Source organism: Dipteris shenzhenensis, chromosome 5 (genome assembly GCF_047967505.1).
Source record: "Dipteris shenzhenensis isolate YYH24624 ecotype China chromosome 5, Dip_SZ_1.0, whole genome shotgun sequence".
NCBI lineage: Eukaryota > Viridiplantae > Streptophyta > Polypodiopsida > Gleicheniales > Dipteridaceae > Dipteris > Dipteris shenzhenensis.
In genome coordinates, this window is record NC_141600.1 from 54700637 (window position 1) to 54728231 (window position 27595).

At 45.5% G+C, this 27595-nt stretch overlaps 1 protein-coding gene across 1 annotated transcript in view; it reads left to right on the forward strand.

Annotated features, from left to right (window-relative positions):
- The window catches only part of LOC147902212 (serine carboxypeptidase-like 42), a 47356-nt gene that overhangs the window by 14307 nt on the left and 5454 nt on the right, over positions 1 to 27595 (forward strand). Inside the window, exon 8 of the mRNA XM_087374779.1 lies at positions 18430 to 18522. Coding sequence (XP_087230905.1) covers positions 18430 to 18522 — 93 coding nt within the window. The remainder of the gene's footprint in view (positions 1 to 18429; positions 18523 to 27595) is intronic.

Sequence of the window (27595 nt, forward strand, 5' to 3'; positions counted from 1 at the left end):
GCAGCATACCCTCTAGTCAAATGAGTCTCCATGGCTGGTCTCATCATGAAGATCAGGTCTTATAAAATTACCTTTAAGTACGTATAGGATGCGACAATCTCCACTAATGCCCCATTGAAGCTAAACCACCCTCGATGTGCAGTTGCCGAGTCGTGTTGAAAATCATGACCTTAGTTTTACCAAGGTTGACCTTAAGATCATGTGTTTCAGAGAAAGTTTAGAGTACATCCAAATGTCGCTGGAGACACTCGACTGATGAGGAGAGGAGAACATCATCATGTACATATAGCAGAATTGGGTTCAGGGTACCATTTAATGGTGAACCTACTCCTCCCAATGTTGTGAAGGACTCGAGCTCATCAATGTATAGCCCAAACAAGGTCGGTCATAAAGAACAATCTTGTTTGACCCCAATCATGCGCATGATCTCCTCTGTCTACCCAAACAACGTCTTGACTCGGCTTGATCCCCACTATAGGAGAGAGAGAGAGAGAGAGAGAGAGAGAGAGAGAGAGAGAGATTAACGTCCCCAAGAGGCCTCGCGGGCCTATGGGACAAAGTATGGAATCAAGTAACTCATACAAACCATTGTGGGCCGGGACAAAGGGCTCACTAAGGCCCTTGCTGAGTACTAAAATACTATACTAGTACTAGCAAAAAAGTAGCAAAATAGCATGAGGGTGGCATGAAAATATCAAGTGCTCAGAGCTGGAGTCTTAAGTGCATGAACCAGCTCCACATATCCAGGCTCCATGGTGGCTCTTTGATGAGATGCAAAGAGCTCACGTATCTGCATCTGTCGGGTTGTCTCCCGTGGTGGTGGATGGCGTGGTCTCCTTGATCTCTGGATCGGATGGGCTATGTCCAGGGTGACGCCTTGCCTTGGTCGATCTCCCCTAAGGAGAGCTGAAATAGGTCGAACCTCGATTGTGTGTGCTCTGGTCGCTTGTCGCGTCATGTACGGTCTCCGTGTCCCTCGCCTAGCAGTGCTGTATCGGCTCTCTCCACTGATCCATATATCTCTCATGTCGGCTAGCTCCTCCTCCTCTACCCTAGAGTGCCCTGGAGCTGAGTCAAATGCATAGAAATCCGTGACCTGTCTCTGCGCTCGGTCTACCTCAGTACCTTGTGGTGCGGTGGTCCCATCCTGCTGCTCTCTAATATGTCATAGTAGTGTCTCCCTCTGTCGTCGCATCTCGATTAGGTAGAGCCCAATACAGACCTGGTCCTGGAACTGGATTAGTCATCGTAAGAGTGGGCCAAAGCCGTGTCCCTCCTGAAAAAGGCAGTGGTAGCACCCTCGGATCTCATAGTAGGCTAGGCAGACACACAGAAAGTGCTCCTTTGTCTCGACCGCCCCCATCGTGCACAACCTGCAAGTCCGCTGCTCTCTGGGTATGCGTGCAGCTCTCCCTGTCTCGATCCTCAAGACGAGGCCCACATCTGTCCGATGGCAATCCTCAACGCGTGTGAGGCTCCTCTCTCCTCGAGATACTGAGGTCTGATGTTGAGCCCATCCTCCAATACTCTCAAAAAATGGTCATAGTAGAGCTGGGTCTTGGTGGGGAACTCCTGGTGCCCCCCCCAAGTGCGAGATGTGTGGACCTAGAGGAGATCTAACCGTATGAGAGAGAGAGAGACAAAGAGAGAGAGAGAGAGAGAGAGAGAGGGGGGGAGGAGGGGGGGGGGGAGGTATTACCATCTTTGGGGGGCCTCGAGGACCTATGAGACAAAAGTACAATCCAATGGTAACTCATACACGCCAATGTGGGCTGAAGCAAAGGGCTCGTTAAGCCCCTTGCTGAGTGCTATGCTACGAAAGCTCAAACTCAAACTAGCACTCAAAAACTAGTACTCAGAAACTAGTACTCAAGAAACTAGTGCTCAAAAGATATATCCAAGTGCCGTGGTGGCTCTCCTGTGGGCTGCGAAGATGTTGTGAATCTATATCTGTCAGGTCATATCTCACGGTGGTGGGGGGCATGGCCTAGAAGAGTGTTGCATGCATGGCTGTCGGCCTCACAAGTGTATCAAATAGCCACCCCTTTGTCGGAGGGTCCTAGAAGTGTACTTGGATGCACTGTCGCTCTAATCAAGCCAAAGCTCCCTGCCCTCATGTGAGCTGTGTCCTGGCTGCATGAGTCATCGTGAAGACTAGCTCTGCAAAGAGTGCCCCTAGATAGGTGTGTGACTGTATGATCTCCACCGGCTTCCTCCGTAGGTGAAGATGTGTCGATGAAGCACTACCCGTCACAACCTTAGTCTTGCCAAGGTTGACTGTCAGATCTATCTCCCTACAAAACACCTCTAGGGCCTCTAGGTGCCTGCCACCACTGAGGAGGAGATGAGGACTGTGTCATCCGTGTACAACAATATCTGTATCATTAGATCAGCAAACAAAGATGCCTCCCCTCCTATGCGGTCAATAAAAGTCGTGATCTCATCAATACAGGACCCAAAGATGTTGGTGAGAGAAGGCATCCTTGCTTCACTCCGATCATAGACTCATCACCCCCCAGGTATGTCTCTTGGGATCTGCATCTCTTGGAGTATCCTGATCATACGTGCTCGTGGGACTATGTCAAAGGCATTCCAAAAGTCTACAAAGCAAGTGTGGGCTTTTTCGGATCTTGATCTCGCCTGAGAGAGAGAGAGAGAGAGAGAGAGAGAGAGAGAGAGAGAGAGAGAGTATATTAAAGTCTTCGGAAGACCGATGGGTCTATGAGAGTGTGAGAAACTTGATACAATAAGCTGAAAGGGTAGAGCTACTAAATGAGCATCATCTCGTATCGCGATTGGTCCTTTGGTGTAATAACCGGAGCCGTGTGGCAACATATAGCTTGGCAACGAAACCTCTTGGTGGCTGGCTCCTATTTAGTTGGGGAGATGGCAGTGTCTTCTTTTTTTTATGGACTGCGCAGTTCTAGTAGAGGCGTGTAGATCTTTTTGCTTTACGTGAGTATGTCGCCTTTTGAGATGTAGACCTTAAAGCTCTTGTCAGTAGCCCTGTGGGATCTTCGGGCTGGCTGATAGACTTTGGTTAGATAGGATTGATCTTTGTAACAAGCAAAAAGACTGGTCGGGATGAGCTCCTTTCCTTATAGGAATATCAGTGTTCAAGTTTGTTTTTGGTTTCATTTAGTCTTCCAATAGTTTCGTTTCAGTCAAGTGCTGAGAGAGGATGACATAATTTTGAAAGCTTGTCATTTCATGTGCTGTCGAGGCAACAAACCTGTGTATTGCAATTGCTATTAGTTCGTGTGTGATGAGTGGATACGAGAGAAGAGAGAGCACAATAATCTTGTGGTTGAAACTCTTAATTCCAACAGGTGGTGGCTGGCAGTAGCAAATTGCATGCAGAATCCAGATGGTGACCACACCAGTAGCACCCCATAGGTGCCTCGGCCTAAACGTTGGTGATATGGCCAGCAACAAGGGCTGGAAGGAATTACGAGCATAAGGCCTGGAGAGGATGGAGGGTGCAGGAAGAGACGCAAAACCATGGGCGCGGGAGTAGGTGACAGAGGGGAAAAACGATTTGCCAAGTCCAAAAATAAAAAAACGGGCAAAAATGACTATTTTAATTTGGGTGACACACACATTTCGATGACAGCATTTCTTATTGTTTCGAAACGCTTCGGCACGAAACATTTCGTTCTGTTTTGAGGGCACAAAATTGTGTTTTCTACGGTTTCATGTGAGTGCAATCTCACGACCTATCTCAATTTGGAATCTATGAGAGAAGGGCATGAGCCAGCTCATGTTGATATGTACTACAAGGGAGAGATGAATCTACAAGTATGCAGACATCTAGATGAAGGCATCCCCATTCAAGTGGAGGAAATGCCCTTTGTAGAAGGCCATCTTGACTCCATGTGGATATGCGGGAGATATCTATGTACTATGGACGTAAACTTGCAATAAGTCATCTTGGATTATCTGATGAGTCTCCTGCTATGTTGAGACATAGGAAAAGGACATCTAGTGAATACTAATATCATGTTAAATGGTTGATAGATACGCCTTGCGACTAGAACCATCTGGAGACTCATGCACACTAGCATTGCTCATTCCGTCAACTGTTGCAAGCTACATGGACAATGAGAGGGGCCTCCATGGTAGTCTCTTGCTCCTTGCATCTGTCCACTAGTTTCAGGTAGGTGATGGTCTCGAATGAGGCATTTGTGTGGAGGGGTCTCTTAGCAACTCTACTAGAATGATTTTGTATGAAGCACATCTCTTTATCCAAACCATATGAGATATCATCATGCCTTATAGTCTCTCAAAATTAGTCCACTCATCCTCTCTGAGGTCTACTACCCAAAAAACCACTCATCCTCTTTGAGGTCAGTTGGTGCATAGATGATATGCACATGTTGTATGGATGAACATAGATGGATGTAGAGTGTGGGTTGTGCTTAGATGATGCGGAATCTTTAAGGACACCATGTAAATGAACTTTGGGATCATCTTGTTTAGAGGATGTAAGAAGGTGTAAGAGGTGTAGTGTGTTATCTCCCCCGTAACAACAAACTCCTCACCGGGCATCTCATCCTTGTGAATGAACCACTCACCATGATGTGTCATATGATTTGTGGCTCCCGAATCTATGAACCAACGAAGGTCATGCTGCTCATATCACACTCCATACTATAGAGGTGAGTGCCATATCCATGCTCATGTGCATACTCTCTTCCACCACCATAATGATTGTGTTGTGGTCTTCCACCATGCCCTCTATGTGTGGAATTATGCTTTGCATAACAATCTCACTCATAGTGCCCAAACTTACCACAAAAGTGGCAATTTTCAGCTTGTGAAGTATGAGTGGTCCTTCCTCTTCCACGGTTTGGGCCTCTCCCCCTTCCTCTTTGCATATAACCACGTCCTCTTTGGGCAAACTCATTTTTGTCCATAGTGTTTTGATGGGCATATGAGGCTCTCCCTCTCCCATGGCCTCTCGGGGGTCCACTCCGCCCTCTAAAATCACCTCTATCACCCTGGTGATAAAACAAATTATCTTTTCCACTACTTGTGGAGCCTTTGAGTCCAAGAACCTCTTCCGTCATGCATAATGTGACCAACTCCTCAAAATTGGATATAGTGCCTTACACGGAAATAGAAGTGTCCAATGTTTGTATTGAGAGACCAAACCATTCCAAGTGATAGACACCAAATCATCATCTTCTACATTGCAATTTATTTATTTTTTTCAAGAAAATTACTTCATTAAGTATGAATGAAAACCGCTAGAGCAAGCTCAAATGTGGGAGTACATCATGCAATGCATGAGGAAAAAAAACAGCTCAAAGTGAGCTAATAAAGAACCAAGGCGGAGGCTGAAAATGCCATCTCAACCCTGAAGGAAACTCAGAGAAGAAAGGAGATCCCCTCCAGACTCTGAAAAAAGTAACTCTCCTGGCAGTGGCTGCTCTGGAGGATCCTTACATGCTCGCCCAAATGGCCATCAGAGTGTGTACTGTGTCAGTCCAAATACTGGCCATAGTCTGGGAAGGGTGAACTTGGATACGCTCCATCATCGCTTCTGTACACCTAGCTCTCCAAATATGCCAAGCTGCAATGCTAGCCAAAATCTCCCAAGACGTGTCTACTGAGGCATGAGCAGCTCTGAAAGGAGTGAGGGAAACATCCTGGAGGGAACAAGACTCCACTGAATGTCGCCGTACAATGAAAGCTAGATCTGGATCATGTCCCTCGAAAAACACGTGTGGGCTAGTAAGAGATAACCAAGCCACTGAACCCCAGGTCATATAGAAAGGTGCTGTATGAAAGATGTTGAAAATCCTAGCAACACCTTCCCAGATCGTCCTTGCCTGTCTGCACTCCCAAAGGCAATGCTGTACTGACTCAACTGCCATGTGACAACAAGGACAAGTAGGGTCAGCCCCGAACGTGGATCTCCACAGGTTCATTGCAATCCCTCCATGAATAGAAAGCCAAAAGAAAAGAGTGATCTTTCTATTCCTGAGGGATTTCCAGAGCCTACGCCAAAAGTTCTCCCACACAGCTGCGAAAATCTGAAAACTATCCCAATGTGGTGCTCTAGAGGGCCTCCGACCTCTATTGCTGAGCTGAAATCTCCGGGCATTTCTAACTGTATAGCAAAAGAAGGGAAAGCTCTTCTCTCGGTGCCCCTCATCAATTTATAGAGGCCAAATCTTCCAAATTTTGACTTATCTCAGCCACATAGTCTATGATACTTCTATTTCCTCTCCTCATTCTGTGGAGCCTCTGCTTGACTTGAATTTTTCTTGCCTCTGTGCTTGTACCATGTAATTTGTGAATGATGTCCCAAGCTTCTTTAGGCATACTAGCCTTCTTAATGTGAGGGATGAGTGTATCGGAAATGCAAAGGGATATCCAATGCATTACTTTTCTTGATTTTTCCACCCATGTTTTGACTCCAATTTCTGCTCCCATTGGGTCATACCACCAGGCATTCATATTTACCCACAATCAATCCCCAAACACCCTTTTCCCATGAGAAAATTCTCCATCCAATAGGACCACATGCTATAATTATCCTTGGTCGATTTCTCACCCACTATTTGGGTTACTAGTGAGGTCTCAGCCATGCTTGATTCACAAGCCTTATGGATACACTTGCTTCCAAATGCAAGTCAATAAACCAAAGCTTCTAGCACTTTTCTGTATTTTCTGGGCGCACACACTTCAATTGAGATATATGGCACCCAAATCTGAGAATCTCCCCTCTTCTCAAGTGCTCAAACTTGCTCTATATTTAGGCATCCAAGAGCTTCAATTTTGGGCATCAACCAGTCCACTTTTGGACATCAATCCAAGTATGTAATGCACTTATGGCATTTCCCACTTTCTGTAAATGTGCTTATTTAGGCATCAACTGGCCATCAAATGCTCTCCGAACATGCTTTTGCAGTATTGTGCCAAACCGAAATTTATGCCACTCTTTTGGGCATCAACCTCATCCAATTTCGAGAATTCACGTCCTCATATGCATTCTCCAATCCCAATTTACTGGCGAAAACTTGTGTCAAATGCTCTTATGCATCAGACTTCACCAAACGGGCAATCAAGCTTCCGGTATCGTGCACTTATCTCAAGATGTGATTTTTTGATTCCTCAAGCGAATCCCTGCAAACAAGTGCTACCCCAAATGGAAAATTCTTCCACCGTGATACCCATGGGTACTATGCCAATTTGCAATAACTAAAATCACAATTTACGCTCACATAGAGGGAAGAGCATCTTACTTGGTCTCCACCAATAATGATAGGCAATGATTACCCTCTCTCTTGAACATGAACAATGAAATGCTCTTGGGTTCACTTGTATGGCATGCCACACTATTTGCAGTCCAAAATAAGGTTGAAGTACTCAACACCCTTGTGAGTGGAAGCCAAGAAACTATAGTGCACAAGGCATACTAAGTTAAGGGGTTATTCACAATATGCTTTCTTGAAGAGCTCTAGATATTCATTCACACTATGCCCTTATTTTGGCATCTACCCTTATGCTCTGTGTAGTAAGATTATCATTGCAAAAAGCGAATCCACCTGTGTATAAACTGCAGTTCGTAGAGCACCCCTTCTGTTGCTATTTCGTCTACAACTAGTTCACTGAGTACTCTTGTCACCAAGAAAGCAAGTGAGGAACGTAGCAAGACATGGATGGCGACGAAGAAAATCCAAACGGCAACCATTCATCTTCTTTTCTGTCGATTTTCATGGACGAATTGGATGCTATAGCTGCACATGCTTTCCTGCTGCATCGCCTACTCTACTTCTTGCTTGTGTCTTGTTCTCTTTGTGCCTATCCTTTTCTATGGGGTAACTCCCTCCAATATTGTTCTTGTGCTTTCCTTTTCTTTCTCCGAAAAAATGAACTGTGGTCTTGCACCCCTCTTTGTCGGAGGACTGGGGAGCCTCACTCTTTTCAGCCTTATTCACAGAGACTTAACAAATTCTTCCACAAACAGTACTTTGACTCAGCCTCTTGCTTTTACGGGCTGCCTCTGTTGACACTGCCTCTTTCTCAAAGTTATCCATAGCGTAGTTCCACGAAAGCAAGGACAGACCCGGCTGAAAGGTGCGAACAGAGTTCCAATACCTCTGAGGCGACCCACAGAGGTGTCACTTCAAAATCTTCTTACAACTGCCAAGAGTTTCGTTCCGAGGCAGAGTCTCAGCTGGTGGTAAAGTCTTGAATATCTTGTCAATGCCGATCAACGGTGTCTGTGCATTTGCATTCTATACTCAGAAAAGAAAACTTTTTGGGCTCATACGAGATTTGATGCTTGCAATCAGACTGAAAGACTGCACAATGAACGGACACTCCACCCTCATAGTAGGCATTCTCTCCTTGACCTGCTTTCTTCAATGGCTACTGTTCTCAAGTCCTTCCCCGATATCCATCATTCACCAGAGAACTTAAATATCCATTTGAGCTGTTGCACTCTGCATCTCAGTGCTACTTATGATGCTACCCCATTTGGCTTGAATGCTGTGTATTGCTATACGACAGATGGACTACTCTTTTGCTCTTTGAAACAAGGCCCAACAGCTCACCAACACTATCAAGAACTGCTTAGCAACCCCTTCTGTGAATCTCCTCATGGCAGCAAAATGTAGGCAACGGGGTAGACTAAGAGCTTTAATCAGCTCTACTACCAAATTGAAAATGCAAAGGGGGAGAGAGAGCTGTACACACAAGACAATGCTCATGAAACCTTGCTTCTCAATACAGGGGAGTTAACACAATACACCTCTTACACCTTCTCACATCCTCTAAACAAGATGATCTCAAAGTTCATGTACACAGTGTCCTTAAAGATCCACATCATCTAAGCACAACCCACTCTACATCCATCTATGTTCATCCATAAAACATGTGCATATCATCTATGCACCAACAATGTCTACTACAGGCTATTGATCAAACTAGTGAGTCGAAGAAATGTGATTTTGTGCTCATTGTTGCCAGTCTTTTGTCGTATCTCTACAAATTTAGGCCCTTACGTCTTCTAGAGTGACAGTAGAGCTCGAATTCTGCTTTGCAACAAAATAAGAGCTCCCAAATCCGAGTTACGAATCAAAAGTTATCATAAAAATAGTGGTTGTTGCTTTTTTTGGGGAGGTGCGACTGTTTTTTATCTGCATGCTCTTTATCCACGTCTCCATTGGCCTATCTACCATTAGTTTAACAATCAACAATCACTTTCTAACATCATGCAAATCAACATCTAGTCCTATCGGGAGAGTGGTTCTGGCCCTCCAGGGGTAGCCTTGCCGAGCAAGTGGACGAGGCGCCCTTCTTTTCCTACATCACACGGACTGGTAGGTGGCTTCAGATGGACTCTTTGATGTGGACCCCTTCGAGGGAGAGGCATTGGGTGGCCCAGAGAGTGCCCTGGGATGTCCGTTCCAGGTTTTGGATGCGGTTATGGTCTAGTTTGCGGCTGAGAAAGATATCCTACTTTTTCTGGCTGGCCACCCACGGAGGCTTGCCCATCGGACCGTGGTTGGAGTAGATGCGGGTGGAGGGGGAGTGCCATTGTTGCTCTACTAGTTTTCTGGAGAAGATCCCGCACTGCCTCTAGAGCTGTCGTAGCGCAGTGAGGATTTGGATGGGAGCCCTCAGGATCATGACCGGTATGCAAAGTCTTCAGAGGGACTACACTTGGGGGATGGTGGCCTAGTTGACTGAGGGAGGACACGCGTTCCAGATTGAATAGATCAACCCAACTTACCAGATACAAGGTCAAAGCATTCAGAGTATAGAGCTCCATGAGGCAGTCCCTCTTGATAACTTGGCTCCTCCTTCTCCTTCGGAGGACATCATATGGGAGGTAGTAGCCAGTATCAAGTTTGGTGATGGGTGAGGATCCGGTTCCGCCCTCAGCTACCTTGGTAGCCATCTGGCAGGATATCATCTACACCCTCCGCTCCACCTGGGAGTGTGGGATCCTTGGCTCTAGGGCGGCTGTCGCGAGGCGTGCTCAATTCTACAAGGCTTGGCCTGCAGGGGTTTTTTACATTTTCACTCCGCGAGGGATTTACTGGTTGTATAGTCCCCCCACCTGGATGTTAGCCCCAGTACCAGAGATCCCCTAGGTAGTGAGCTGGGTTTCTCTGGAACAAGCCGGTTTTTCTTACAGCCTTTTCCCGGTTTTTTTCCATACTCAGTACCTTCGGGGCTGCTGTTTTGTATGAAATCTTTCAAGCATTAATAGAAGGTTTCTTTCTTTAAAATAAAAAACAAAAACATCTAGTCCTAGCATGCAAAACATGACCTAAGATGTACAATAGTATCAGTTCTGCCTAGTTTCTACCACTAAGAGTTCAAAATTGGGGTCCTCCAATTTTGCCCATCATTTTTTACCACCCCTCAGCTGCTGACATTCATGTCCAGCAGTCTCCTTTTGCTTTGCCTTGTTATCCTTCTAGATCAAAAGGAAATAAATACTTTATTTCATACTGGTCACATTGCCTCGAGTCACCTACATCCAAGTATATTTGAGTCTCTCGTCCCTACGCCTTCAAAGTCTGCAGGCTGTATTTTATTCTGTCCAATATGCATTTTATCTTCAAATCCAATTCTTTCGAGTCAGCAATAGAGCGTTGTCCCCCCCCCAAGGGTGCAGTCTTGGTACGTCTACTAGTCGTAGCTCTACATCTAACCCTAAACTGTAGTAGCATTTGAGAGAGAGAGAGAGAGAGAGAGAGAGTGTATGCAGTACAGGACGAGTCGAAGATGATAGTCACGTAAACTTAGATAGATGGATAAGGTTACTAAACACAAGTACAAAGTATTTGTATCTAGGCCTAGGACTAAGTGTCCTAGGTGTCACATAGGACTATGTGTCCTATGTGGCATAGAAGGCACTAACACAATAAGTGCCTACACTTATGCCTACAAGGCACATACCATGGCCTATAGGGCATCACTAGAACCACCAAAGGATGGCCTACAAACCCCCCTCCATGGGATGGGCTGAAGTATTCTGGAAACGTCTCAGAATACCTGGTAGTTTCTGGTCATGGTGGCACATGTTCATCCAAAAGGATATAGCCACCTATGAATGTACAAGGAATGTCAGATCATGTAACAAAGGGAACCAAGTGTAAAGCCTGTCGGAAGACTTCGAACTTGGGATGAAGAAGTGCCTTTGTAAACATATCTGCGATGTTGTCCTCTGTGGGAAGATAGGATAACTCTATGTCGCCTCTGACAACCGCTCCCGAACATAATGATAGTGAACTTCAATATGCTTGGTACGCGCATGAAACACTGGGTTACGCGCAATGGCCAAAGCACTCTGGCTGTTAGTGTAGACAATAGTGGAGGATGTCTGGCAAATACCAAGATCTGTAAGTAACTGTCGAAGCCAAACACACTCTACTGTAGCGGTGAAGGCTGCCCTGTACTCAGCCTCACAACTAGACGTGGCAACTGTCGGTTGCTTCTTGCTGAGCCAAGAAATACATGAATTGCCAAGCAAAAAACAATTGCCAGTATGTGACACTCTGGTGTCGGAACATCCTGCCCAGTCACTATCCGTGTAAGCATGCATGGTAAGTGAACCCTGATCACCATAGAAGAGGGCTAAATCCTGAGTGCGTCTGAGATATCTGAAGACTCTTTTCACTGCCTGCCAATGCTGTGAACTGGGCATGTGCATGAATCTGCTGAGCTGAGATACTGCATACTCTGCGAGTCAGGTCTGGTGTGACATAAATAAATAAGGCATCCAACAGCCTGCTGATAAAGAGTGATATCACATGGTGGGCTCCCATCATGAGCTGAGAATTTGAAGCCAGGGTCCACTGGAGTAGAGATTGGCTTGCAATCCTCAAACTGAAAACGATCAAGGAGCTGTCCAATATACTTGGACTGAGACATCATGATACCCCCCTCAACATGAGCAAACTGAATGCCCAAATAATAATGGAGCTGTCCCATGTCTGACATGTCAAAAATCTGCTGCAAATCAGCCTTGAAAGCTGCAATTTGCTCAGTATCGGGGCCCGTGATAAGCATATCATCCACATATAAAATCAGCACTAAAAAATCAGATCCACTCCCACGGAAATAAAGAGTGGGTTCTGTGGGACTATTCTGAAAACTAAGGGATAGTAAGTGTGCATGAATTTTGGCATACCATGCCCTGGGTGCCTGCTTCAAACCATAAAGGGCTTTTCTAAGCCGGCATACCTTATTTTCAGAATTAACAACCTCAAAACCAGGAGGTTGAGTGACATAGACTTCTTCCTGCAGATCCCCATGAAGAAAGGCAGTCTTGATGTCAAGTTGGTGCACTTGCCAATGATGATGGGCTGCAATGGCAATGACACATCGAATGGTAGTAATCCTGGATGTGGGAGCAAATTTCTCCTCAAAGTCAATGCCTTGTTGTTGGGCATACCCTTTTGCAACAAGACGGGCTTTGTATCGATCTATGCTGCCATCAGATTTTCTTTTTAATTTGTAGACCCAACGCGTTCCAATGGCATGCTTGCCAGGTGGAAGATCTACTAATTCCCAAGTGTCATTTTTGGCAATAGATTGTAACTCAGCTTTCATTGCATCCATCCACTCTTTGCTGTCAAAAGCATCTTTATGGCACAAAGGCTCTTCATTGCAAGCTGTAGCAAGGAGTGCAAACTCAAGAAAGTGACCATGCTGTCTATTCCCTGATCTTGTCCGGGCAGCAAAAGGCTGATCTTGTTTGCTGTCCCTCAATGTATCAAGAAGCCATCTGGGAACTTGCCTTTGCTGTCTATTAACAGCTCTTTCTTCAATGACTGCATCATGAGTAATGGGATCATTTTGTGCCGGAAGAGAAGCCTGCAAATCAGCATGAGGTTGAGGCTGATTATTGCTTTGTGGAGGGCCTGCAGGAGGCGCATGTTGCTGCTCAAAATCCTCTTCTGATGATGGTAGAGGTAACCAAGATTCAAAGGCATCAAACATGTCAATATCTGGCTTTGCTTTGCAGTCCACAAGAGGAGAAGCTGAATGTTCGGCAAAGATCACATCTCTACTGACAATAATCTTCCCAGTATTTGGTTGATATAACCGATACCCTCTGCTCTCCTGGCTGTAACCAATGAATATGCATTTGATTGCCTTGTCATCAAGCTTATGTCTCAGCTGAGATGGTACATGAACATACGCAAGAGACCCAAAAACTTTCATGTGTGAAAGTGAAGGCTTCCTGCCTTTCCATGCTTCATAAGGTGTCATAGTCTGTAATGCCCGCGTAGGTGATCTATTCAGCACATAGTTGGCACACATTACTGCATCAAGCCAAAATTTATTGGGCAAAGACTTGGCCTTGAGCATGCATCTGGCCATCTCCATTGTGGACCTGTTTTTCCTTTCAGAAACAGGATTCTGCTGAGGAGTGTAAGGAGTAGTGCATGAGTAAAGAATGCCCCGTGAGGAAAGAAATGCATCAAACTTTTTTGACATATACTCACCCCCCCTATCTGTGTTGAGGGTGACAAGCTTGCAACCTGATTCATTCTCAACCATATTCAGCCATCTCTGAAAGCATAAGAAAACTTCAGATTTGGCCTTTAAAGGATATACCCAGCAATACCTTGTGAAATCATCAATGAGAGTCATGAAATACTTGTATCCTCCAATGGCATTTGTCCTCATTGGGCCACAGACATCACTGTGTACTAGCTGCAATTTCCTTTGTGAGAGTTTTGGACAATTCTTTTGAAAAGGAAATCGATGCATCTTACCCAAAAGACAACCCTCACACATGTTTAGAAACTGTGTGAGTCTGAGGTACATCATTAGCCATCTGGTGTGAATGCAGCTTTGCAAGAGCTCTATAATTGAGATGGCCCATTCTCTCATGCCACAGATGAGTTTCAGCAAGCTGTGAATCTGAAATAACCAATGCTTCGGTGTAAAGTGCAGCTGCATGATGATAAAGGTGATAAAGCCCTTTTCGCAAGGTGCCAGTGAGAACTATGGCATTGTCATCACGAAGATCATATACAAGGCATCTGTAGCCATCAAAAATTACTCTGAAACCTGAAGTAGCAATTGCTGAAATTGAAATCAAGTTGACTTCAATTCCAGGCACAAAAAGAACATTTGTCAGAGTGACAGGATGGCTGGAAATGGATGTGAGCTGCACATCTCCAACTCCTCTTACAGCATATGAAGCATTATTGGCACATGTAACAGTCCCCCCTCGAGGTGCATCAGCTAAAGAATGAAACAACTGTCTGCAAGATGTGACATGCTTGGAAGCACCACTATCAAAGTACCAGGACTGAGCATCATTAGAAGTAAAAAGTGCATCAGCTTTGGAGGGATCAAATGAGCAATGGACAGCCCATGCCCAATCATCCTGAAGAGCATGTGCATGTGAAGCATCTGCTGGCTCATGGGATTCAATGGCATGTGAGGCATTAGCTGTCAATCCTGCTTTCTTTTTCTCCGAAGCAATGCGCTTCCTGCATTCTGAAATGTCATGTCCAGGCTTGCGACAATAGTTGCATCTTTTCTTCTTTCCCTTATTTGCTGTATTTTTAGATGCATGAGAGGAATTGCAGCTGCTATGCGTAGAGGAATTGCAGCTGCTGTGTGCAGATTTTGGCTTGCCCATAGGCTTGGGAGCCTTGCCTCTTCCTGTTTGTTGTGAAGCAAATGCATGATCAGGAATAATTGCTTGTCTGTTAGCTCTACTTTGCTCTTCCTGCAAAAGCAAAGTAACAAGCTGATCAAAAGAATAGTGGTCTGGATTACCCATGGCCACTAATCGAAGGGTTGTAGCAAACCCTTGATATGTATCTGGTAGTCCATTCAATGTAGTACTGACAAGCTGTGAATTTGGCACCACTTCATCAATGTTGGCAAGCTGTTCCATGAGGTCCTTGACCTTTGTCAAATATGCATCCATTGACTCACCTTCATTCATATTCACTTCCTGTAATTGCCTTCTCAAATATGCAACACGAGCTTCATTGCGAATCTGATATGGAGAAGCCAATTTATCCCAAGCATCCTTTGCTGTCCTGCAAGAACGGATGTGTGGAATAATGATTCTCTTGCATGATAAAGCAATGCATGAATGTGCATTTGCATCTCTTGCATCCCATCTAGACTGTTCTTGAGTTGGAAGAGCAACATCAGAAGTGCTAGAGGAAAAGGCATCAGAAGAAGTACCACCTGCAGAAGGTGCAGCAGTAGAAACAACCACTGAAGGATTGGCTGGCCTTAGATCAGCCCCAGAAACAATATTCCACAAATGCTTTGCAACAAGAATATGTTTCATGAGATAAGACCACATCGGATAGTTGGTGCCATCCAACTTATCATCTTCACGAAGAACTCCAAATAAATCTTGATTGTTCCCAGCCATAGCCACTGTGATAACTTGTAAAAGACCTGAGAACCCAAAAGCCTCAAGGCTATCACTGCAATAAGCTGGCTGTCCCAAAAATGACAGCAAATATCTGCAAATTTCTGACCCAAATCAAAGGGCAAATGCAGATCTGACCCAAATGTGACTGTGACAGGCAATGTTCACTGCAAAAACAACAGATTTGGCAAAAGCCCCAAATTTATTGAGGGCAAATAGGCCAAAAAGAGGGCAAATGTAGAAAAGCCCCAAATTTTGCTGAAATTTTGCAAATGTGACCCAATGGATGATAATTTGACCAAATGTCCTGCAAATCTGACTCAATATCCTGCAAGAATGACTCAATGTTCTGCAATCTCTGTAGATCTCACACGTAAGAAGGTGGCACCCAATGTACGGTTGTACGACAGCCAATGTACGGCTGTACAACACCCAATGTACGATTGTACGGCAGACAATGTACGGCTGTACAGCATCCAATGTACGACCTGTACAGATATACTGTGTAGGAAGTACAAGACACGCAGCACCACTGAAAGTATGATTGCACGCACGGTGTACGGATGCACGTGACGATATTCAACGTACGGTACAAGTACAAGTGACGACGCAAGGTAGAGGGAAGAACCGTACGGTTGTACGGCGTAGGTACAAGTGATGACGCCGCTTACGGAGCAGAGCCAGAGCCGTATGGTTGTACGATGCAGGTACACTAGAGGTACGGTTGTACGGAACGGGCGACGGGCACTGAAGGTACAATTGTACGGAACAGGTGCGACGGGCAGAAAGAAATTTGTACAAAAGTCCGTACAGTCGTACGGACTGTACGGATGGAGCGCAAACTCTGAAATCTGTGCGTGATGCAGATCCGGAGGCAGGAGAACAGGTCCAGGACCGCTTTGATACCACTGTAGTAGCGTTTGAGAGAGAGAGAGAGAGAGAGAGAGAGAGTGTATGCAATACAGGACGAGTCGAAGATGATAGTCACGTAAACTTAGATAGATGGATAAGGTTACTAAACACAAGTACAAAGTACTTGTATCTAGGCCTAGGACTAAGTGTCCTAGGTGTCACATAGGACTATGTGTCCTATGTGGCATAGAAGGCACTAACACAATAAGTGCCTACACTTATGCCTACAAGGCACATACCATGGCCTATAGGGCATCACTAGAACCACCAAAGGATGGCCTACATAAACAAGGAGGGGATGTCCCAAAGTGTGATCTGTGAGTCAACCCTCTGTCTGAGCTGTCGGGTCACAGGCTTCGAGTCACGGTCATGTCGAGGTCTCGCCTCATGGGAGCCTATGTGATCTGGCTGAAAGAACTCCGTGATAGAGCTCTGAGAGGTATCGAGGAAGAAGTCTGCTCCTATCTCCGTGCTCGGAGTATCCTATCGCGGTGTTTGAGCACCTCATGAATGAAACCAGCCAAACATCGCTGGTCTGGGTAGGAGAGGAAACGGGCCAAAACCCCATAACTATCTCTGAAGAGGCAATAGAAACGCCCTCGGATCTCATAGTAAAAAGGACACCTGAAGATGAAATGCTCCTCTGTCTCAACCTCCTGCATGTCACACAGTGTGCATATGCGCCTCTCCCTGGTGGGTAACCGCTCTGCTCTGCCGCTCTCGATACAAAGTCTGTGTGAAGAGACCCGGAACTGCCCAAGAGAGATCCTCAGCGAGTGGGGTAGGTGAATCTGCGTGTATCCTGGTGGATCAATAAAACCCTCCGCTGTGATATATAAGAAGTGATCTCTGTAGAAGCCGAGCTTCACTGGAAGATCACTCGGGCCCAACCAAGTCCGGAATATGTGTAGGTGTAGTAGATCCTCACGGATAACCTGGTTGACCTCGTGTGATAGGAGGGGAGAGAAAGGAGCATCCATGCTGTACTAGAAAGGAGGTAGTCTGTCCATGTGGAGCCCTAGTCCTGCAAACCATCTCTCTGTGCGTGCATACTAGCACCTCTGGTCCCCCCCTGCTGCAAGTGCCATAGAAGAGGACAGTGCTAGCCATGGTATCCTGCTACGCCCGGATGTGTAATCCCATACTCCCTGACTCGATACGTAATGACCTGAAATGCAGCATCTAGCTGTAATGGGGTTGAACCAAACTACGCCCGAATGATCTGGTGAGGGACGGATGGCTTACCACGGATCATCCGTGATAACATGAGAACCTGTAGCCGCTCCACCCTGTCCCACTCTGTATCCGATAAGTTTGGCCCCCAGCATGGACTGCCATATATCCCTGTTGGGCAGACCAAGGAGCAACCCTTTGGTCCGTGGATCCTGAAAGTGAGAGCAAAAGCACTGCCTCTCTAGTCTAGCCAATGAAGCATATCCTCTTTTCAGGCGTGCATGCATCACGGGTCTCATAGTGAAGATGGGTTGGGAAGAGACGACCCCAAGATAAGTGTATGATGAAACTACCTCAACAGGGGACCCATCAAATGCGAAATGCTCATCGCGCATGACGGCTCGAGATGTATTGAAGATCATAACCTTGGTTTTACCCAAGTTGACCTTCAAATCATGAGACTCACAAAAAGAATGTAGTGCGTCAAGGTGTCTCTAGAGCCCCTCTGCTGAGGAAGACAAGAGAGCCACGTCATCTGCGTAAAGATTTATCATACATAAACTTCACAATTTCATCGATTTTAAGTAAGTAGCCCATAAAGGAAGCATATATATTGCATTTCATTAAGATGATTTTTTGGCGCTTTCAAATACAAACGGGCCCCAAGTGAATAGCCCATAAAGGAAGCATATATATTGCACTTCATTAAGAAGAATAGTAAAGCAATTGAGTTTTCAACGCTTTTAAATACAAGCTGCCCTCAAGTGCTTCAGCCATGTCAGTTGTTATCAAACAGTTTAAATTGCCTATTGAAATCACAATGCCTTGTTTGTGCTTTTGATTATAGTAAAAACACATGAATGTATTTGATACCAGACGTTGCTTTCTCTTTCTCTACCTAAAAATCAAAGTTATTAAGTGCATGTAATATATATCCATAATATTCTTCGTTACAGGTTGGTTGAATATCATCTGGATGATGCTAGTATCGATATGATCCCTTTGCTTAAAGAACTTTACACAAAGGGACTTCGCATCTGGGTGTTCAGGTATTTGAAATCCTTCTTGATGCATTCTGATACCAAGGTCATATTTCAAGTGAAATTTCCAAGTGGATTTTTTTCCCAAGATGGTCTATCCTGATTTCTGCATTTTGTCCAAATAGTTGATGTTTTGTGTGTTGTGTATTGTGTAAATTGAGTCACCAAGCTGGTGAACTCTTTACCAAGTTCTAGTAGAATTATTTGGGAGTATATGGGCTCTGGTAATGATATTAACAGGCCTAAGGATTGAGCATCTAAAGTAGGTGAGTACTGCAGTGTGGGGGCAGTCTGCCAATACTTTTTATGTGGCTCACACCCTGTTCACCCCCTTTCTCCCCTCAGCCCCTCCTGCTACCTCATGCATTATCCTCTCCTTCTCTCATCCATGAACCTTGCCTGACCCTTTCCCCTTCACCTCCTCCCTGCCTCCACCATCCTCTTGATGCAGTTGCAGATTGTGACCTGCAGCACACCTGCCTCTCTCCGCCTCTCCCCTCTTCCCCTTCTGCCAGCTACTCTCTTGTCTCCTTGTAGGTTCTCCCTCCTTTATCAGCCTCCCCCCATAGAAGCCTCACCAACTCATGGCTGCCTTCTCCCTCCCTTCTTGTGTCGTTCTGCCCCCCTCTTACCTCCCTCTGCTGTCCTCTAGCCTCACCCCCTCCTCTCCCTGTCTCTTGCCACTCCTTCCTTTCTTTGTACGAGAGGATGCATGAGCTGGTAGAGGTCACTACAGCATCTTGACAAGCTGCTATGGAAGTTGAGATGACTCTAGAGCTCAAGATCCTAGTAAAGAGCCATGCATGGAGATTGCCAATTGTTGCAAGGACATATGGGCATGTTCGAAGGATTCGAATTCTAAGGGTGGCATCAAGGATCCAGTTGTTGCAAGGACCTATGGGCATGTTAGAAGGATTCGAATTCTAAGGGTGCCTTCAAGAATCCAGTTATTTTAGCTAGTAGCACATATGTTTGTCATAGATTCACTTGAATCATGCGTGTGTGTGTGTGTGCGCACACACACACACATGATTCAAGAAACAAAAACAGGTGATGGATTGAGATGATTCCCTTCATGACTTTGCTGAGGCTCATCAACTTGTTTATGAGGTTATGCATGAAGGGTTTGAAGACACCTGCAAAGATTGGAAAGATCCACTTCCCACCACTGGCATTATGGTGGAAGTGGATGATATCTTTGATCTAGTTAAGGAGTATGCAAAGCATGCCATTATAATTTTCTTCCCAAGACGGATGCTTGCTATAGCAGATGTTGGGAATTGGTTGACTCGAACCCTAAGTGGTCCTTATGTCAAAAAAGTTCATTATGCAGAGAGGGGCTTTTTTGAGATCATCATGGTTGATGAGGAGCACCATCGGGTTTTGCTGGAGCACTCTCCTCTCTTCTATGGCCAGCAGATGGTCCATGTCCTGCCCTGGTCTCCCACCCAGGATTATCAGGCATTGATTCGGCATCATTGCCTTGTTTGGATAGAAGTTGTGGATTTTCCTCAATGCTTGTCTTCTCTTCTACCTAAAATTGTAGCTTCCCTCGGTAAGGTGGTATGTCCACTGCGACCCAATGGAAATTCGAATCGCTTCTGCATTTTGTGGGATACAGATCATCCCACTCCAGCTTCATATTCAGTTACTGTGAATAATGTTTCCATGGGGAGTGCCTTTTACAAGCTCAAGTGGGGGCTGTTTGCAGGTGCTTGCTTTTAATGCAAGCAATTTGGGCACATGGCTTCACAATGCCCTTTCCGAGCTCCACGGATGCCAATGCAAGGTGAAATGGTTCAGCCTTTGAATAAGAATGCAAATGCCTCTTCTGTGGTAAAAAACAAAGGGGTCAAACAGTTTTTCTCTGTTCAAGTCAAAGGCGAAGCCCTAGTTGTCTCAAATGGTAATGCTTCTTTTCCTGTGCCTTTGTCCTCTCCACCTCAGGGGAAGGGGGAAAAATTTTTGACTAATGGATGGCAAACTCCTCGCAAAGTGATCTCTCCCAGGCGACCTTTGCCTTCTTGGACTTGGAGTGGTGCATCTTCTCATGGAAAAACACCTGCTGAAAACTCTGGTATTGGCTTAACCTGGGCTGCTGTGACTGCAAATCGGACCTTGTTTCCTGAAGAAGAAGTTGCTGCACTTTTGTCCTCTCCTCAGGCTGATGCTTCATCCTAGGGCAGAGGCCCAGACATTGAGATGGAAATGCAGACGTAGACAGCCCGTTAGTTGCTGTACATACCTGTCCCATAACTGTAAATATGCTTGATCATCTGAAGTGTGTTACTCTCAATGTACAGGAAATGTGTGATGGTCGCAAATGGAAACTGGGCTGGATGTATATCAGGCAATTGCAGCCTGATATAGTCGCTTTGCAAGAGCATAATCAGCATATGTATGCTGGTCAGATAGGCCATTTTGCTGGTTATGATATCTTCTATGTTGGAGAGCACTCCTTTTCTAGAGTGCCTTTTTTAGTAAAGCATGACCTTTAACCTGTTGTGGCTCTCAATGATCACCATGGTAGATGGATTATTGTTCAATGCCTTGTTCAAGGGGAAATTTTTGAATTTGGATCGGTTTATGCCCCCCAATCTTCTCGTGATAGAGCTTTGATCTGGGCTGCCATGCATAGCTATCCATGGCGACAACATGCCTTCATTTGTGGTGACTTTAATAATGCCCCTCAATCGGGTGACAACACCTCAAGCCACACTCATATGTTGGCTTTTGAAACACAGGCATGGTCTGATTTTTTGCTTCAGTTGCGCCTGGTTGATCTCTGAAAGGAATTATAGCCCATGCTTCCGGGCTATACCTTTCAGCATAATGCTCAATCTTCTTATCGGGCACACTTGGACAGATGGTATCAAATTGATCCATAGCATTGTGATGCCTTTACTTGTCAAATTTGAGTTGATCATGCTTTCACACATTTGGATCATGCTTCTCTTTGGTTGAGGCTTTCCTTACATGAATTTCCCACTGACAGATTGCCTTGCCGAAGGCTTTTGCTGATTAATAATAGTTATCTGGAGCATGCTGACTTTAAAGCCTTGGTCTCTGATGCTATTCAGCCTCTCTCTCGTGAGATACATATTGGTTTGGATTATGCCTGGCAGACTTTTGTTGCTCAGATGCAAGCAGTTATTCGGGATTATGGCAAATCCTATATGCAAGCCACAAGGGAGACTATAGCACATGCCAAATTTACTTGTCAGAGTTTGACTGAGCTTGCTCATCTTCGCCGTTTGTCTTCAGAGGAAAGCATGCTCTTATGTCAGGCTCAATTCTCTCTTCAATCCAATGATCGTAGAAAGCTTGCTAAATGGAAAACCCAATCCAGACAACGGGCTTTTTTGGATAAAGGCTGCTCTTCCAAGCAATTTTTTAAGAGTTTACACTACAAAATACAAGCTGCCAATATCTGTCGGATCCGGATGCCTAATGGTTCTTGGTCAACATCTCGTTCAGAGCTTGTTGATTTATGTGTGCAGCACTTCTCCTCTCATTTTGGGCATGTGGATACTCTTTCTCCTCGGGTCGTGTTTGTACGTCAGCTTCTTTTGCAGCATGTTCATCCAATTCTGTCTGATGTGCTCAGGCTTTGGAACTTGAACATCCCTTCATTGAAAGGGAATTGTTTGATGCACTGAGATCCTGTGGCAAATGGAAATCTCCAGGATGGGATGGTCTCACTGTTGAATTCTTTCTTGCATTCTGAGATCTTCTTAAATTCACCTTGCTGCAAATGGTAAATATAGCATGGCAAAATTAGCAGATGCCTGTGTCATGGAAAAAGGGTCTTCTCAAGCTAATTCCAAAGAAGCAGCTATGTAAATCACTTTGTGATTGGAGGCCAATCACGCTCATGCCAGTCATTTACAAGATCATTGCCAAAATGGTGGTCGATCGGATTAAAGGTTATTTGCATGATGGGTTGCATCCCTCCCAATTTGGCTTTGTTCCACGTCGCCATATCACAGATAACATTGCCAATGCTTATATTGGGATTGAATATGTTACGCTCTAGCCGAGGTAGCATGACCTCGGAAGAATCAGTCGACATTTCCCTTAAAGGATCTATCTCTGTAATATATGTGTTTGCGCTTCATGTAAATGATCGGGAGGGATTTAATGTCAAGGTCCTAGGTGAGGGCTGATAGCACCAGACTAGATAGATGTAAGACCAAGGGCCTAGTGCTAAGATTGTGCCTAGGGGCAAGGAATTTAATGCATCCCAAGAGAGGGGTGAAATGTTGCATTAGGAAGGCCCTATATGGATGACATGTGGCATCTAGATCTATCTAGGGAATTGGGGTTTGCTAAGGCTAGAGAGAGAAGAGAAGAAAATGATGCATGTGATTTGGTAACGTAGATCTCTGTCTGGCTCGTGAGCTTTAGCAAGAACTGGCTGGGAGGTGATTCATGGTGCTGCTCCCGTGATCTGCAGTAGAGGCTAGAATAGGAGAGAGCTTAACAATTGGTATCAGAGCCGAGGCTACGAAGTGAAAAGGCGTGGAGCGTTGGTGGCGAACCACCCAACGGTGACCTTCACGTGATGTATAGCGTGGGATCGTCGAAGTACCTGTGTGCCGTGACGACAAACAGTGGGAATGTGTGATGGTGCCTGAATCGACGCAGTGTGCTACTCGTCCAACGGTGGCCTTCGCGTGATGGGTAGAGGAGCGTAGGGCCTTGAACAGGCTAGGCAAGTGAAAAAGGCCGCACAATTACAAACCAGCGTCGAGGGAGATCCAAAGCTGCTGACGATGTCCGTGATAGATGGCGCTCCCGTAAGGCAACTCGAAGGAACGTAATCAAGAGAGCAGTTAACGAAATTGAAAGGTCGCAGAGCGTAGGAGCGGGACACGCAGGTGTTGGTGCTGTTGCTGGAGCGGAGGGCTCCCGTAAGGTAAATTGACGGAATGCAGATAGAAGAGCAGGAGGGTCCTGCTATTCGTGACCTCCGTGCGACGGACTCCTTCGCCGAATTACAGACAGGTGGATTGGACGATGCATGGTCGCGTAAATAGTTCGTGGGCAGAGGCTTGTTGACTGTTTCGTGGGAGCGATTCGCCTTCGACATGTTACGTGGCTGACTGCAACTCGCTGATCGTTGGTAGAAGGTGTCGTTGTTGTGTCGAGGTGACCTTGCTGAAGGCTATTCGGTGCATAGAGAAGCCCGTGGAGAGCTGTTGGTAACAGCTGTCGACTGCTTCCCTGGCGCATATACAGTCAGAGATTACGGATGACTTGTGAGACTATGAGGCTAGGCGACAGGTTGACGATCGAGATCTGAGAGCAGGCCGTACGTGCAGGCTGCAAGCTGCGGGGACTCGAATTGCGGGGAGTTTCCAGGGAGCACTTTATCTATTTTCCCTTTTGGTTTTCGTTATTCCTGTTTTGTCAGAAGCAGTTAGACTTTTGTGGTTTTAGCAGAGGTCGCAGTTTATGATGCTATAGCAAGGACAGATTATGCTTGAGGATATGCATGTGTGCTTCAGTCGGAGTTAGATTGCAGGAATTTCCCTAGTATAGGGAAAAGCGCTATTTGGGTTATGCAGGTGTCAAATGCCTAGTCAGTGTACATGTGGGATTGCAGGTATTCCCTAGTATAGGGAATTGTGTCAGACTGTTAGTACACTGAATTGTGTCAGCTTGTGAATACAGTGTTCTAGAGGTGTTTATATATATATATATTTTAAAAAAACCCCCAAAACAAAACACCTATTGAACTGAATGGAAGCAGAAGAAGGGGCTTCCAGAAGGGACCCCGGTGAGTCAGGAGTCCGGCCGACCCAGCAGGGATCGCGCCCAGTAGCTCACACTTTATCTGGCAGGATTGCATTGTTGGAGGATGCCTTGCAACAGTTGTTAGCGCAGCAATTACAAGCCAATGCAGGGCAATCTGAACTTAGGAGAGCGTTACAGAGTATGTCTGCCAGACCTTCTCGAGAAGAGAAGGGAAAGGCTCCAATGGAACTGGAGTCTAGTGTCCATACGGTCGAGCCTAGGAAGGCTAAAGTGCCAAATATTGCGAATTACAGACCGGAAAAGTATTCTGGTCGGATGAACGACCGTAGCTCTGATGTCATTGAGACTTGGTTACACAAATGGGACGAGGCGTTCGCCATTTGTGAGATCAGAAATGACATCAAAAAGATCCGCGAGGCCACCCACATGTTTAGTGAGGCAACGGATTGGTGGTGGATTAAACAACAAAAAGATGGCATAGCATCCACTACCTGGGAGGGGTTTAAAAGAGAGTTCAGGAAACACTTCTTACCTCCTGACGAAGCATCCCGAGCTTGGGATCAATAAAGGAACCTTCGTCAGAGAAATTTATCAGTGGCAAAATACACTGATAAGTTTCGAGAGAGTGTAATGAAGGTTGATGAACCCCTGCCTCAATCAATCCAAGTGAAAGATTTCATATTTGGATTGAATGATCGAATAAAAATGGAAGTTCGGGCTAAGTACGCGAACGCGCTAGATGATGCAATAGCTATAGCCCTGAACTACGAGGATGCCAAGGGCAGCAAGCCAAGTGGGTTTGCACAGGTCGGAACCCAGTATGGGTATCCGAAGAAATATGGGTTTAAGAAGAAGTGGGCTAGTAGAGGGAGTGGTTCGCAGCCGAGTGGTCAAGCCAAGCAGGCGAGACCGGCTGAAACTCCTAAACCAAGTACCACCATTGGAGTGAAGAGGAAAGTAACCCCAATGGCAGCCCGGGCTTGGTCTAAATCTCCCTTGAACCCAGAACAGCAGGAAAAAGTGAGGAGAGAAGGCTTGTGCTTTGGTTGCCTTCAACCTCATCAGTGGAGAGATTGTCCACGTAATAAAGATCGTCGAATGGCTGAGATGGTGATCTCAGAGTGCGACGTGGAGATGCAAGGAAGTCCCAGAGCGGAAGAGATGCAGATTCAGCTAGCGGGATCTTCTCAGAGGTTAGTACCTTGTTTGTTCTGTGTGTCTGTTGCTAAGTTAGTGACGAGTGCACCTGATAACATCCTATCTAAGCCCGCAGCAACGGGGTATACAGCCTTCAATGATACGGAGTTAATTAAAATGAAAGGGCAAGTGGCCAATCATGATGTCATTGTGTTGTTTGACTCGGCGTCAACTCACAATGTGATTAACTCCAAGCTCGTGAAGAGGCTGAAACTAAAGACAAGTCCATCTGACTATGCGTATACAGTCAGGATGGCCGATGGAAGTTCAACTGAAGTATGGGACCAAAGGGTTACCCAGTTGGAGCTTCAGATTCAGGACTATGCTGAGAAGCTTGATTTTGAAATAACCAAGCTTGCTCATGCGAATATAGCCCTGGCTATGGTGTGGCATTCTAGGAAGAATCCAGCCATTGATTGGAAGAAGCACGTATATCAATTCAAGATGAATGATGTGCTTTATGTCTTGCGAGGCGAAAAAGATATACCTCAAGGACCGTTGGTTTCCGTGATGGAAATCAAAAAGGCTCAAGTAGAGTTTTTGTATCTTTGCACAGCATCGGTAGAGTCGGTGAATGATTCTTCGACTAGCACTGATGTTACGCAAAGTGGTGAGATGGCCAAGCTGGCTAATCTTATAACAGAGGAGTTCTCTGAATGTTTCAGGGATGAACTACCTTATGGGTTACCTCCAGAGCGAAAAGTTCAACATAAAATTGAATTGATCCCGGGGGCAGAACCTGTAAATAGACCTCCCTATAGAATGAGTTTTGCTGAAGAAGCGGAGGTGCGTAGGCAACTGGAAGAATACCTCAAGTTGGGGCAGATTCAACCAAGTTTCTCACCTTTTGCTTCACTAGTGATATTAAAGAGGAAAAAGGATGGTACGTTTCGCCTCTGTATAGATTACAGAGCATTGAATAATATCACTGTTAAGCACAGGTATCCGATGGCTCGGATTGATGATTTGTTAGATGCATTACATGGAGCCGTGATTTTCAGCAAGATAGATCTTAAGTGCGGCTATCATCAGATCCGGATTAGAGCCGAGGATGTGCACAAAACCGCTTTCAGGAGCAGGTTTGGTCATTATGAGTTTTTGGTAATGCCCTTCGGACTTACCAATGCTCCAGCGACCTTCGTCATGCTTATGAACGATTTACTACGTCCGTATATCGGAAAGTTCGTAGTACATTTCATAGACGATATCCTAATATTCAGTAAGAGTGTTACTGAACATCGTGAACACTTAAGGATAGTGTTCAGTACTTTGAGGAAAGCCAGTCTTTATGTGAATAAAAAGAAAACTATACTGTGTATGGTTAGGCTTGAGTATTTAGGGTTCATAATTACTCCACAGGGGGTAGAAATGGATCCGAAGAAAGTGGCTGCGATACTAACTTGGCCAATCCCTCAGAGTCTGACCGCGTTGTTGCGATCATTCTTGGGATTTGTCCAGTTTTATAGAAGGCATATCAAAGGATATTCCGGAATAGTATCGCCATTGACTGATCTGACCTCAGATAAAGTACCTTTTATTTGGGGACAGAATCAACAGGAAAGTTTTAACACCATAAAACAAGCTGTGGTCTCAGAACCGGTGTTAAAAATAGTTGATCCCCAGAAACCGTTGTTCCTAGAAACCGATGCAAGTGGCATTGCGGTAGGAGCAGTCCTCCTTCAAGAGGGAAGGCCAGTAGCCTTTGAAAGCAAGAAGCTTTCTCCCTCTCAAAGGAATTGGCCAACTCATGAATTGGAGTTGTATGCAGTTCTCCATGCTTTGAAAACATGGAGGCATTATTTGTATGGTTCAGAGTTTTACGTGGATGTGGATCATGATACTCTGAAACATTTTTGTAAACAGCCTGACTTGAGCGGCCGCCAAGCTAGGTGGGCAGAGCTCATGCAGGAGTTTAATCTAACGATTTGGTACCGAAGAGGAAAAGACAATAAGGTAGCTGATGCGTTGTCTCGCATTATGCACAACCTGAGTTTCACGGTATTAGAGAGTGCTCTAATGACCGAGATTAGAGAAACTCAGAAGGTGGACGAGTTTGTCCAGAGCTTATGGCCTAAAGCTCATGTGTTAAAACCCGGGGAAAATGAAAAGGATGACCTGGCATCCA